At 36.1% G+C, this 13,727-nt stretch overlaps 1 protein-coding gene across 2 annotated transcripts in view; it reads right to left on the bottom strand.

Moving 5' to 3' along the window:
* The window catches only part of LOC141402669 (DC-STAMP domain-containing protein 2), a 135,897-nt gene extending 122,808 nt beyond the window's left edge, over window positions 1-13,089 (bottom strand). For both annotated transcript variants that reach the window (XM_073984383.1, XM_073984382.1), the window contains exons 1-9: window positions 12,625-13,089; window positions 12,252-12,562; window positions 11,334-11,594; window positions 11,065-11,278; window positions 10,846-10,999; window positions 10,559-10,727; window positions 1,266-1,574; window positions 1,101-1,206; window positions 965-1,039 (exon numbers count right to left, since the gene is read on the bottom strand). In XM_073984383.1, the coding sequence (XP_073840484.1) occupies window positions 965-1,039; window positions 1,101-1,206; window positions 1,266-1,574; window positions 10,559-10,727; window positions 10,846-10,999; window positions 11,065-11,278; window positions 11,334-11,594; window positions 12,252-12,562; window positions 12,625-12,908 (1,883 nt within the window). In that variant the 5' untranslated portion in view covers window positions 12,909-13,089. The remainder of the gene's footprint in view (window positions 1-964; window positions 1,040-1,100; window positions 1,207-1,265; window positions 1,575-10,558; window positions 10,728-10,845; window positions 11,000-11,064; window positions 11,279-11,333; window positions 11,595-12,251; window positions 12,563-12,624) is intronic.
* Between the last annotated feature and the right edge of the window lie 638 nt (window positions 13,090-13,727).

Below are 13,727 nucleotides of genomic sequence, written 5' to 3'. Positions count from 1 at the left end.
TTGGTACTTACAATTTTGAGGTAGTTAAAAACTTCGTCTTCCTCGGCACTGCCATAAACACAACAAACAACATCAGTTGTGAAATAAGAGGATGAATTGTATTGGCCAACAGATGCTACTATGGTCTAAGTAAGCAATTTAAAAACAAAGCCACATCTCGTCAAACAAAAATAACACTATACAAAACGCTGATACTACCCGTGTTAATGTATGGCTCCGAAGCATGGGTACTTGCGCAAGCAGATAAGGCAGTGCTTGGTGTGTTTGAGAGGAAAATTCTTCGAAAGATCTACGGGCCGATTTGCGTTGACGGTGAATATCGACGTCGTATGAAACACGAGCTATATAAGCTATACAAAGACATGAATATAGTTAAACGTATCGAGATGCAACGATTGCGTTGGCTAGGCCATATCATGAGAATGAGCGATGATGAACCCGCTAAAAAGGCGTATGAATACATGCCCCATGGCGGTGCATGCAGAATCGGCAGGCCTAAGCTTCGATGGAGCAAACAAGGGGATGAAGAAATGGAAAGGCGCGGTATTCCAAAAAGTCAAGCGAAAAACAGAGAGGAATGGAGATCTTTTCTTAGTTCGGTCTATGGAACAAATGTTCTGTAATGGGCCAACTAAGTAAGTAAGTAATCTTGTAAAAGTTTGTACAAATTTGTATAAACTTTTGGGTTATCGAACAGACCTATTATGTGTGTGTTGTGTTGTTGTTCGTTTACTCTACAGTACAATGCAGAAGACCTTAGTTGTTTACAAGAAGTTACTGGACTTGTACAAGTTTGTACAAATTATTGAGTAAACGAGCAGACCTATTGTTTAATTTAAACTTAACTTTTCATAATAACATTTCATTGCAAACATCGTTTGCACTAGCCCTTATTATTTAGATTAAGTGCATTATCGAGATTTAGTTAACTTAACATTATATTTTCTTTGAAAAAAAAACTTACTCATTTAAAGGAGTCCCACAAAGTAAACACTTGTCAGCTTTTCGATGTCCTAATATGAAACGACATAACCAATATCTGAAAATATCACATTTGTATTTCACAAAGTACTTCGTTAATATTATTTTCTTTGAATTACCCTTCAGTCTTAGCTCTCAACCAATCCAAAAATGAAAAGTTATCACCAGTTTTATTTTTGGTAAATGCTATTCGCGCCTTGCGACGGGCCAATTTAAAGAAACTCACTAAAATTATTTGAATCAATTATAAAATATCTAAATTCACAATTGTGTATTTCACTTACTTCGTTTCAACAAAATTCGATTATATAACCAAATGGCTCTTTGTCTAGCAAACTCAGGATAATAGAGACGCATTACAATATGTCTTAGCCGTAGACCATAGGGTTGAAAAAATAGAAAAATCCAAGCGACTAGAATTAGCGTGCCAATTAAATAGTATTGACCATAATTTGGTTTACGGGGCAAAGGGAGACATGTATGTGGATCCACTGTATAATTTTGTGAGATAGGCTCAAATGCATGAACAATACCGGCAAATATTTCACCAGCAAAACCTCCGCCATCTATTTCCACGGTAATATATGGAGGAACTACAAGTTGTCAAAAATTGTTAATTAGAGAACTGATAAATGCTAGATGTTTTTATAGAATTTAATATTACAACCGAAATTTGGGTTCAAAAGATCAAATCGCATCGAAATCCAAAGGTCAATCTGTTTTTTTTTTTTGGGTAATGATGGATATTTACACACAAAATCCATAAATAACTCTTTCCTTGTGTCCGTAAAATACCGTGTCACAGCTCATTCGTTTGGAATATGAAGGTAAAACCTTTCAAATGCTTAAACATTTATGTGGGGGATATACCAAAATGTGGACCCCCATTTACAATTTAAACCATTGCACGATGGGGCCAATGGCATGTTTTTGAGGCAAAAAGTCATTTTTTCAAGTCAGCGATTGAAATCAAATAATAACGGAATTATATTCTTAACACTTTCAAACCTCCAAAACCAAAAAATTACAATCTGGCAACGACCCACGGCGACATGCCAAGCTGTCAAAGATGTCATAATTATCATTCCGTTTTTTTCTGACATTCAGTCGAAATTAAACAATTTAAGTATTTTGTCGCCAAAACCTGATCTGTTGATATTATCTATTTTTTAAAAATGGAAAATACGGGTAATGGTATGTAAATTAAGATTATTATTAAAAGTGTAAATGTAATATTAGATATGGTCAATAATTTGTTGTGTCAGTAAGCGATGGTTTTTGGTGTAGTCTGTGGTATAGTCCATGTGTTCTTTGGAGTAGAACTTTCGGCTTCAGGGTGCATTCTCGTAAAAATATGTATCTGGTGAAATGTGACAATGTCGGCTAACAGATTTGGAAAAGAACCTAAACACCTTATAGAATGGATTTCTGCAAAATTTAATCGAGGTGTCAAAGACAACTTCATGACGGAAGCTAAAAAGCAAATTCATAATATTTGTGCACGCCCTAATACCCTAGACAGACGACAGCGTTAATTTGCATTAACTGCCTTAATTCAAATTAATTCGTGCATTATCCACATTCTTAATGCACAAAATCGAAGGAAATTTAAACTGAATTTAGCAATTTCAATATGGCAATGCTGTTGGAAATCAATTGTCTTTTGTCAAATTTCCATGTTTAAGAAAATAAAAAGGGAAAGCAAATCAGCAATTTTCGCGTTTCTTCAAAATAAGTAGTGGTCTTTCGCGAGTAGAATAGCAGCTAATCGTTTTTCACGCCTTCTAACAAATATCTTTTTCAAATTTTTATTTTCACAAACAATTTCATTACCCACCATACCAATTCTATCGAAAGTTATATCTTCCTCAATTTTTTTTAAAGTTTTGCAATGTTTTTGTAATATTAAAAAGACTAAAAAATATCGCGAATAAATTAAATTTATTTTTGCTTCATCGTGGTGAAATGATCAAAGGTAGAAAGTGTATTTGTTTCGCATATTTTGACGAACTTGTAAAGCTTCATGAAATGGTCTGCTGGGTACAAACAACACAAACAGCTGTTTCATAAATGCAGATACTATCGTCTGTCAGGGTGAAAAATTAATTCAAATTAGGACATTTTTAATGCAAATTAACTCTGCCGTCTGTCTAGGGTATAAGCAAAAATGGATAAAAAATTGGAGGTCAAAAAGTCGTGTATTACAATTTGAAAGCTTATGGTTAGCTAGCGACACAGTATTTACGCAAGAACAAGGTAATGATAAAAAGAAGAGAGGGTGCCCTAATGTGGATTATAGTGAAGGAAGAAAACTTGCTTCGGAAGTCTGCTATGAACACGGCAACAATACCAAACCCTTGATTCATGCCGCCTCTGTTTCGGCCAATTTGACAAAAGAAAAATATTTAAATGATTTTCGAAGCTGTATTCTAAAACTTCAATACATTTAATGTCAAATATAAAACGAAACTTGCGATTTTCACCAAGTATAAACCAAAAATGTGTTTACTTTGCCTAAGCCCGGATTACGTTTCTTTGCATTTCCAAACGCTGACAACATTTATTTTCATATTAGACCTTGAATATTGTTACAGAAGGACTGCTATTAGCTATTTTCGTCCAAAATTCTGGAATAAATCGCAATAGTTAATAATATCTAGAACATTTTTCTTAAGTATTTCAAATATTCGTCCCACTTTTTGTTCATGCCAAATTTTTAATAAAATTACCGTTATTTTTACATACAGTGGCGGGCATATAATTAAGAACGACATCGTATTAAAAAGTATTTGACTTGCTACGTTCCAAATATTTGATTATTTATATGGAACAAAATTTTTTAATAAAATACAGGGTAAGCACTTTCAGATGAACCCAAAACTTGTTTTAATTCTCCCCCGTTTATACGAAAGAAACCACGATTTATTAAAATAGTCATAAATCGACCGGCCACATAATTAAGAACGATATAAGTAAAGGTTACTTTAAAGTAATTTTCATACACAATATGTGAATATATCGTTATGTATTTTAGAAATCGGTTACTTTGATTAATTTTTAGTATCAAATGTCCTTTAATGGTACATATTATTGAATCTAAGTTTGATAATTGGGCATACCTAACGTTTTCAAAAATTTGCCCATAGTTTGACGAATTTATTTTATTTTTTTGATCTAAAGCCACAGTTTTGGCTTCCTTTCATTCCCTCGATGACGCTCTAAACGATACCCTGTGATTGTCGTCCCACAGTCGGCGCTTATTTACCCTTAAATTGGTTTTTACCCCACTTCTTTGAGTCCTTTACGAGGGAATTGTCTGGGAAATAGTTTCGTATGAGCCATTTCCACCTTATAAATCGGTAGAATTGTTGTCTGCGGGCAGTAGACAGGAAATAAAAAAATAATTTCGTTTTGTACAAAAAATTGGCCTAACGGTATACCGAACAAAAATGAAAGGTTTAATATTTTGAAAGCCTTCATTGCACAATGTCTTTGTGGGTGTGGTAGGCATAGTTATGAAAGACTTTTTAATCAATGAAGCTCATATTAATATCAAAATCAGTCAAATCAATAACTTTTATGGATGAAAATACAATTTTTGTATAAACTAATGTCTGATGTACATACACAAAATTATTGTGGAATTCGAGCAGTCAAAACATCATGTTAATAAATGTTATATTCGGTGTGGAATTCTTCCAATTTTTGTATAGACATTATATTATTGTTTCCTTTCCTGTCTACTACCTGCAGACAAAAATCCTACCGCTTTATAAGTTGGAAATGGCTCTTACGAAACTATTTCCCAGACAATTCCCTCGCAAAGGACTCAAAGAAGTGGGATTAAAGCCCATTTAAGGGTAAATAAGCGCCGATTATGGAACGATAAACACGGGGTATCGTTCAGAGCGTCATCGAGGGAATGAAAGGAAGCCAAAACTGTGGCTTTAGATCCCAAAAATAAAATAAATTCGTCAAACTATGGGCAAATTTTTGAAAACGTTAGGTATGCCCAATTATCAAACTTAGATTCAATAATATGTACCATTAAAGGACATTTGATACTAAAAATGAATCAAAGTAACCGATTTCTAAAATACATAACGATATATTCACATATTGTGTATGAAAATTACTTTAAAGTAACCTTTACTTATATCGTTCTTAATTATGTGGCCGGTCGATTTATGACTATTTTAATAAATCGTGGTTTCTTTCGTATAAACGGGGGAGAATTAAAACAAGTTTTGGGTTCATCTGAAAGTGCTTACCCTGTATTTTATTAAAAAATTTTGTTCCATATAAATAATCAAATATTTGGAACGTATCAAGTCAAATACTTTTTAATACGATGTCGTTCTTAATTATATGGCCGCCACTGTATTTCTATAGCAGAGGCATTCCAAAAGAAGAAAAGAACAAAAATTTGCGGTATTTTGCTTTGAAAATCCTTAAAAACTCCACATATATAGTGCTTATAGGTGTACGAATACGAACTTTGCCACCCACACAGGCGCCATCTATACCTAAATGACGGAATAAATTAAAAATGTGTTTTGTTATTCTTAAATCTTTCTTCATTATGGTAATTCCTATAAATTATTTCATTGTTGCACATAAAATATGGAATTAATTAAGATTTAATTAATTTTTTAGGTGTGTACGAATACGAACTTTGCATACTGTATATCCAAATCTGAACCGATTTCAATATAATTTGGCAAACATATTTCTAGACCAAATCCTGTCACACGTTTCAAAGTTCTTCGAAATTGGACAGAAATTGCATGTTTGTTGAACGAAATACCTCAAATCGGGCGAAAATATATAAGGGAGCTATATCCAAATCTGAACCGATTTCAAAATAACTTGACAAACTTATTTCCAGTCCGAATTCCGCCACATATTCCAAATATCATAATAATTGGACAGAATTTTCGTGTTTGGTCCATCAATTACTCGAAATCGGGCGAACATATATATGAGAGCTATATCTATATATGAACCGATATCAACCAAATTTGGCAGATTAGCTTCCAGGCCGATTATAAACACCTGCACCAAATTTGGAAGGTGTAGCTTGCCCCTGTGATTTTTTGGCTCAAAAACATATCATCGGCCCCATCGTGCATTGTTGCGATGAGGCTCATTACCGAAAGAAGCCCAATTTGCATGAAACGCGTTCTTAAAACATATATCGTGTTATTTTGGTAGACAATTTCAGCAAATTCTTATTAATAAGTCCCGGTCCACACTAAAGGCCTCGGCACATACGGCCCGTCGTGTTACAACAACCACATGAAAACTTCAAGAACAAAATCGGCACAACTTACACTTTTTCATGTGGTTGTTATTATTAACGCGTGACGCGACGCACAACGGACCCTATGTGCCGGAGCCATAAAGCGATTTCAATGAAATACTTACTTAGCTGGCCCATTACAGAACATTTGTTCTATAGGCCGAACTAAGAAAAGATCTCCATTTCTCTCTGTCTATTGCTTCTCTTTCTGGAATACCGCGCCTTGTCATCTCTTGATCCACTTGTTTGCGCCATTTATTCTTTGGCCTGCCAATTCTGCGTGCACCGCCAAGCGGCTCATATTTATACGCCTTTTTAGTGGGTTCATCATCGCTCATTCTTATGATATGGCCTAGCCAACGCAATCGTTGCATCTCAAACGAAGACGAAGTCTTTTACTACCTCAAAATTATAGGAACCAACGTCAACAGTTGGCCCGATCTCTATGGACGCATTGCGCGTCGACACCATCAACTTAGTCTTCCCGCCGTTTACCGCCAGACCCACTTTAGCAGATTCTTCTTGAACCTTCATAAAGGTATCTGTTACTTCTTTAACTGATCGTCCCATGATGTCTATATCATCAGCATAAGCAAGTATTGGCTATTGGTGTAGATTGTGCAAATTCTATTGACGTTTGCCTCTCGAATAACCTTTTCCAGCAGGATGTTGAAGAGATCACACGAGATGCTGTCTATTTGCCTGAAACCTCTTTTGGTACAAAACTCTTCGGAGAGGATCTTTCCTATTTTAACTGAGGATCTCGTGTCTGTTAATGTCATTTTACAAAGCCGAACGAGCTTTGCGGGGATACCAAATTCAGACATGGCCTGGAATACCTTTGAACGTAGTGGGCTGTCGAAGGCTGCTTTATAATCGACAAAAAGGTGGTAGGTGTCGACCTGCATCTCTTGGGTCTTCTCCAAGATTTGCCGCAGGGTAAATATCTAGTCAATGGTGGACTTGCCAGGTCTAAGACCATAGGCTTTAGTCGTTCGCACAATGTCCCTTACACAATCTTGTAGGAAATCGGGAGTAGACTTATGCCCCTATGGTTAGAGCATACAGTCTTATCTCCTTTCTTATGGACCGGACACAGGATACTCAGGTTCCAATCGTCGGGTACTCGTTCTTCCTACCAGATGGTGCTAACTAGCTGATGCATACACCTTATCAGCGTGTCGCCTCCTGTTTTGAACAGCTCGGCTGGTAAGCCATCGGCTCCTGCTGCCTTATTATTCTTCAGCCGGTTTATTGCTGTATTAACCTCATCATGGCTGGGCGGTATACATTCAATACCATCTTCTGGGATTGGATCTGTGGTATCTTCGTCATCTTCGCTGGATACCAACAGGTTTGAAAAATGTTCTTTTCATATCCTGAGCACACTATCTGTATCAGTTACCAAATTACCTTGCTGGTCTCTACAGGAGGAGGTGCCTGTAGCAAAGCCACCAGTTTGATGCTTCACTCTTTGGTAGAATTTTCGGACTTCATTCTGACTCCTGTACATCTCGATTTTTTCACACGCCCGCTTTTCCATCTCCCTCTTTTTCCTGCGGAAAAGACGTTTCACCTCTCTCCTTTTCTCCCGATACCTTTCTCGTGCGCTACGCGTTGCTACGGATTGTAAAGTAGCCCTATATGCCGCATTTTTCTCTTCGGTAGCAGCTCGACACTCCTGGTCATACCATGGATTCCTTGGTTGAGGTCTTTGGTATCCAAGTATGGATTTTGACGCTGTTTGCATGGAGTGGGCAATGCTTTGCCATTGCGCTGATGTGTTATCGCGACGAGGAGTGCTTTGATTAAGCAATTGGGCTAGTTGAGTGGAATACGCTGTGGCTGTCTGTTGTGATTGCAGCTTACCGATGTCTAACTTTCGTGTTGTGTCTGTTCGTACTTTGTTTGCTACGTTTAACCGGGTGCGTACCTTTGCTGCAACTAGGTAGTGGTCCGATACTATGTTTGCTCCTCGGAACGAGCGTACATCCAACACGCTCGATAAGTGTCTTCCATCTATCACAACGCGATCAATTTGTTTTCTGATCTGGAGACAGCCAGGTGCCCTTATGGATGTCGAGATGCTTAAATCTGGTGCTGCTAACTACCATGTTTTTTGCCGCTGAGAAGTCTATCAGCCTCATGCCATTGTCAGATGTTTCATTGTGAAGACTGAATTTTCCGACTGTTGAGCCAAAGATATTTTCCTTTCCAATTTTGGCATTAAAATCGCCTAGAATAATTTTAATGTCATGGGCAGTCATATGTTTCTTCTAAGCGCTCATAAAATATATCCTTGGTTTGTTCGTCCTTGTCTTCAGTGGGAGCATGAGAGCAAATGAAGCTGATGTTGAAGAATTTTTCTTTTATTCGAATTGTAGCAAGTCTTTCATTCACGGGTGTGAAGCTGGAGACCAGGTGTTTTAACCTCCGACCAACTACAAATCCGCAAACAAACTCATGATTTATATCATGGCAGTTATAATACAGTGCGTCACCTTTAGGTGTTGTTGTGACGCCTTTCCCATTCCATAGTATTTCCTGTATGGCAGTAATATCGGCCTTGTACTTTTCAAGTACATCTGCCAATGCGTAAACTGCATCTTCTCTATAAAGAGTGCGAACATTCCAGGTGCAGATTCGCAGATCATGGTCTTAAAACGTTTGCGGGGGTCGTCAACTTTAGAGGGATTTGTTTTCTTTTCTTTTGTTTTTTTTTTTTCATAGTATGCTGCTTTTTCTAGGGGAGGGTTACTAACCCGGCGCCCAAACCCAAGTTTTTAACGTTCTTATGGGTGAACGCGCGGCACATGTTAGCTCACTACTTTTTACGGGTGTTAAAGGCAGCTCAATGAAATAATTTAATTAAATTCGGCGCTTTTAGATCGAGTTCCCCACTACAGCAACTTCATAAAATTACTTTAGTGTGGAACTCAATCTAAGAACGCCTAATTTCATTGAAATGCCTCTAGTGTGGACCGGGACTAAGCTAAAAAAATGCTTTCATACTAAACCAACAAGATTCCTTTCACTATGTCCTTGGCCACACTAGCGAGTTTCTTGAAACGAATAATAGGAAGAGGCAACATCGCAAACACATAAAACCTTGTACAGCGGTTTCACTCCCTCATACCCCTCGCCTATACACTCGAAGTCGCCATGTTGAAACAGTGTTAGTGTGATCTTCGACTTAAGAATGTCAGACTACAGCAGAAGAAAAGTTTTTGAAAATATTGCAATTAAAATGCATAAACATTAAAAAATCGCTAAATAGACAACACTTTCAATCATCATATTCCATTTCCTTCGTAGCAATTTAAATAAGCTTCTCTCTCTCTCTCATAATTAACGTTACTTACAGCCAGTTTCTGTATGTCGAAAGAAGAATGTGTGCGAATGAAACACGCCCGAACTTTAGTTTTCGAAAAAAATTTAACTTTGCTTTTGCTTCAAAACAAAAAACAAATTTGAAAAACACACAAGAGTTTGGACGTGTTTCTTTCGCACACATTCTTCTTTCGACATACAGAAACAGGCTGTTAGTTTATCGGATATTCAAATCATTGTGCCGCTTCTTTAGAAATATATTAAAATTTACAAGAATTCTATTTGCAATATTTACAAATTAAATATACGTGGAATTTGTTTAAACTTCATATTTTTCAACGAAAAATTTGCCCCCCTTTTTTTCTCTCGTGTGTTGGTGTTTGAGGAGTATGTTCAGTGTTATGGCAGTGTGACTATTGAACATTACATAAAGTAAAGTAGTAAATAAAAATTAAATTATTGAAAATAATGAATGTAAATAATATAATAATAAGGAGAAGTAGCGGCTGAGTATATGAAGAGCAGTGTCAAATGGAAGCGTAATAGTACATAAAAAGAATAATCACATGAAGATCAAAGAGTATGTTCAGTGCCACATGAGTGCATCATTCCGCTGTTTTGGTAATGATGGATCCATGGTGCAAGAAAGAAGGTGATACAATAATACCAACTGATATCTTTATTTGCGGTCAAAACGTATTTTAAATCAAAAATAAATTGCAAATATTTCTCTTCTATAAAGAATATCTGTGTGCAATATCTATTTAAGCTTTACCAAGAATATTTTACGGTTTTCTTCTACCATTTGTGGTTATTTCGCGCAAAAAATGTTGACAGCAAATGAAGACTACAGTCTGAATTCGCCTTTTGTATCACCTTGTTAAATTCGCCTTGGATGGATCATTACTCACAAAATCCACCAATAACTGTGTTTTTTTAACTTACTCGTAAAACCTTTTTCCTTGTGTCCGTAATATGATATCAAGGCTAACATCCAGAAGAGGCTATAATCGGCAAAACATATACAAAACAATTGAATGCTTGAAATTGCCAAAAAGACACCCGATCGTGATAAAGCCAGCCACTCCTGACGTGTAAGTCTGCAATCTGTAAGCTGAAGAATAAGCACATAAAACCTATGTTAACTTCTTATCATAGCGCAATAAGGTATTCCATCAAAATCTCACAATCAGACCAAAGGTCAACATTTTTTAATATTTCGTTTACCTTACCCAAGGATATTTCATTTTCTCCATAAATGTTAATGGCAATGCCGTTTCCATATTCATATTTCTGCGATTGTCATCAATTTCAACAAACTCCTTTGATATATAACAATTTTGATAGCCAGGATTGTGTAAATATTTTAAGCGGAAATAAATAGCTCTGTAAAAATAACCTCAACATAAATCCACATCATCAAGCTAATTTCACATTTACATAATCCTTACTTAAAAACAATAACTGCCAACATAACCAGACTGATCATATCTAACCAACCGAATATTAGAACAAATGTTCTCATACGCGCGTGAATATCCTGCATTATATCCTTTTTAATGTCATCCAATTCCCTTGATGTTGTGGTCTTGAAATAGAAATCATGATCAAATGTTATGGAGACATCAAATAACTTTTTCACATCAGCCGTAAACATTTGTAGTTCTGAAAGGATAATAGAGAAATGGAAAGTTTTTTGGCAGTTACTGTAGTTACTTACTTTCCATTACAGTTGCAATGATGGATTCATTAACAAAAACCACCAATACACAAATAACATCTACAACTTTTGTAGCATAACAAAGCATGGCAAAAAGTTGAGTGACTTGACACAAAGCCTTCAAGGCTCCCAATTTCATTTGACAATCGGCAATGGCATCATGGGCTATTTTCATACAACGTTCATAGGGGGTTCCAAATTCTTTATTACACATTCGTACAATATTCTTGAGCCATGCAAAGGCATTTTTCATTGTGGCCACTATTGGAGAAAAGAAACATTGAACGGGAATTTAAATAGGACAAAAAATGTAAAATATAACATCTCAGAGTAAAGTCAACCATATGCAGTCCCAGGTCCAGCAGTGAAAATCGGAGCGAACCCAACCATTCCTAATCTCCTGTAATAAGTCTAATGTTCTCTTTACAGCCACAAAATCGTATTTCCTTACCCTCCACCACTGAAATAAAAAATTCTGGAGCGTATCCTGGCACAGTGGGCTACTTCAGCAAACTGAGTCTTGGTGTCCTTACAACCATGCATTTGCAGATGTCTAACAAAAAATTAATTTGATTTCAATTATATAAAGAGATCTTGCAAATAAGAATAAACCTGAACCAGATGTATTGTGTTTGCCACAGTTGGACATGTAGAAGGCCTGAAGTACGTCTTGTGTCTATGGTAGACCTATTTATAGGAGACCTGGAAAAGCTATTTTATCATCTATATGTAGTACGTCTTATATCTGTAAAAAACCTTTATATAGACGACCAGTAATTAGTTTTCTATATATAAAGACCTGGAGACCTCTAAAAGTTATTTTGTATATAGAATTCCATTCTTTTCAAGAAGCAAGGCAAACTATGGAAAGCATCCTATCCAACCCTTGTTTTTCAAAAACCATACTTTTAAACTTACATATTACAACAATCAAAGCCTGAATTGTAAGCAACACCTTTTGAACTTTTGCCAAAACATTTCGCAAATCATTAACAGCATTATGGATGGCATCCTTAATGGCAACCAAAGGTTTCTTCAGCGTATCCAACATATCACCCAGTGCATGTTTTAATTGCATTTGACCACAACTTAAACTGGAGACCATAACATCAATATTACGAAATAAATTCAGAGTGGGTCCAGTTGCAGCTATGAAAAATGCCACTGCAATTATGAGAGAACGTCCTTTGGAACTGCATAAAATGGGAATGGAGAGAGAGGCAATGCACCTTCAAGAAACAAAATTAATATTTAAAATAATTACGACAATCAAGACCTCCTCCGAACTTACCTTACATCCTTGCTGTAGGACAAGAAAATAATAATAAATCCCAGGATTACGAGGGCAAACCATCTTGAAGTATTCACGGGATAAACAGCAAAATATTTGTACCATAAAATTGTTATTGTAATACCACAAATATATCCAATTAGTATCGAATTTAATGCCTTCTGTATTGGTAAACCGCTGTCAATGATCTTTTGACACAGACGACCAAGAAACGTATCGCGATAGGCTTTATTTTTGGGTTTCTTCTCTTTTGGTTTGTTTTTCGTAAAATTTCTATTGAGCATTTTTTCGAATTGGTTGTTTTTTCATAAAAAAAGAAAAGTCCATTCAACCGGTCCAAATACTTTGATTCTTTACATTTCTTAAGATTGAGGAGATAGGTTTGTTTAATGGGTTGACATTATCAAAGACTTTTGATTGTTCAAGCGCCACTCAGGCACTGCCTGTTTTATACATTTTTGGTCTGTTCCTGAATTGCAAGAATCTACAATTGTTTACTATTCTTTTCGATAATGTAAAGGAAAAATTGTTATCGTAGTAAAAAATAGTAGCTTCTTGAAGGTTCTGGAACAGACCATTTAATTTGAACGACTTGTTCACCGTGCTTTGTCTGAGTTGGAAAAAGAAGGCATACATTTAGGCGAATTTATAATTGGTTTTAATCAATTTGTAGTGTTTACAATATCCGTCAATGTCATATGACACGAAATAAAAACATTCCATATCTACCCACAAAGAAAATGTAGATACGTAATTTCACTGCATTTTCGCTGGTGTGGACGCCATAAGTTTATGGCGTAAGGAAAATCCCCAGTGTTGCACACATTAGCGACTGTATAAAGATGGAAAATTTCATGTCATATGACATTGATAGTGTAAACTACCTCTTATAGTGCGTTTATATATAACCGGATTTAACAAACCCACTGGGTTTCAAATGTCAATTCCTTTGTATATACGTCAAATAAATCCTCATTAAGAATGTTAACCCTGCAAAAGGCTATAATATAAACATGGCCTTACTGGTATTTTTGAAAGTTTATACCACTTTTAGGTGGGTGACGTAGGGGATGGAAGATGCCAAGCAACGGTCCTGACCGGTT

Source organism: Musca autumnalis, unplaced genomic scaffold (assembly GCF_047663935.1).
Source record: "Musca autumnalis isolate F117 unplaced genomic scaffold, ASM4766393v1 scaffold_4, whole genome shotgun sequence".
Taxonomy (NCBI): domain Eukaryota; kingdom Metazoa; phylum Arthropoda; class Insecta; order Diptera; family Muscidae; genus Musca; species Musca autumnalis.
The sequence above is the reverse complement of the archived record's forward strand: the minus strand, read 5'-3'. Positions and strand labels throughout refer to the sequence as shown.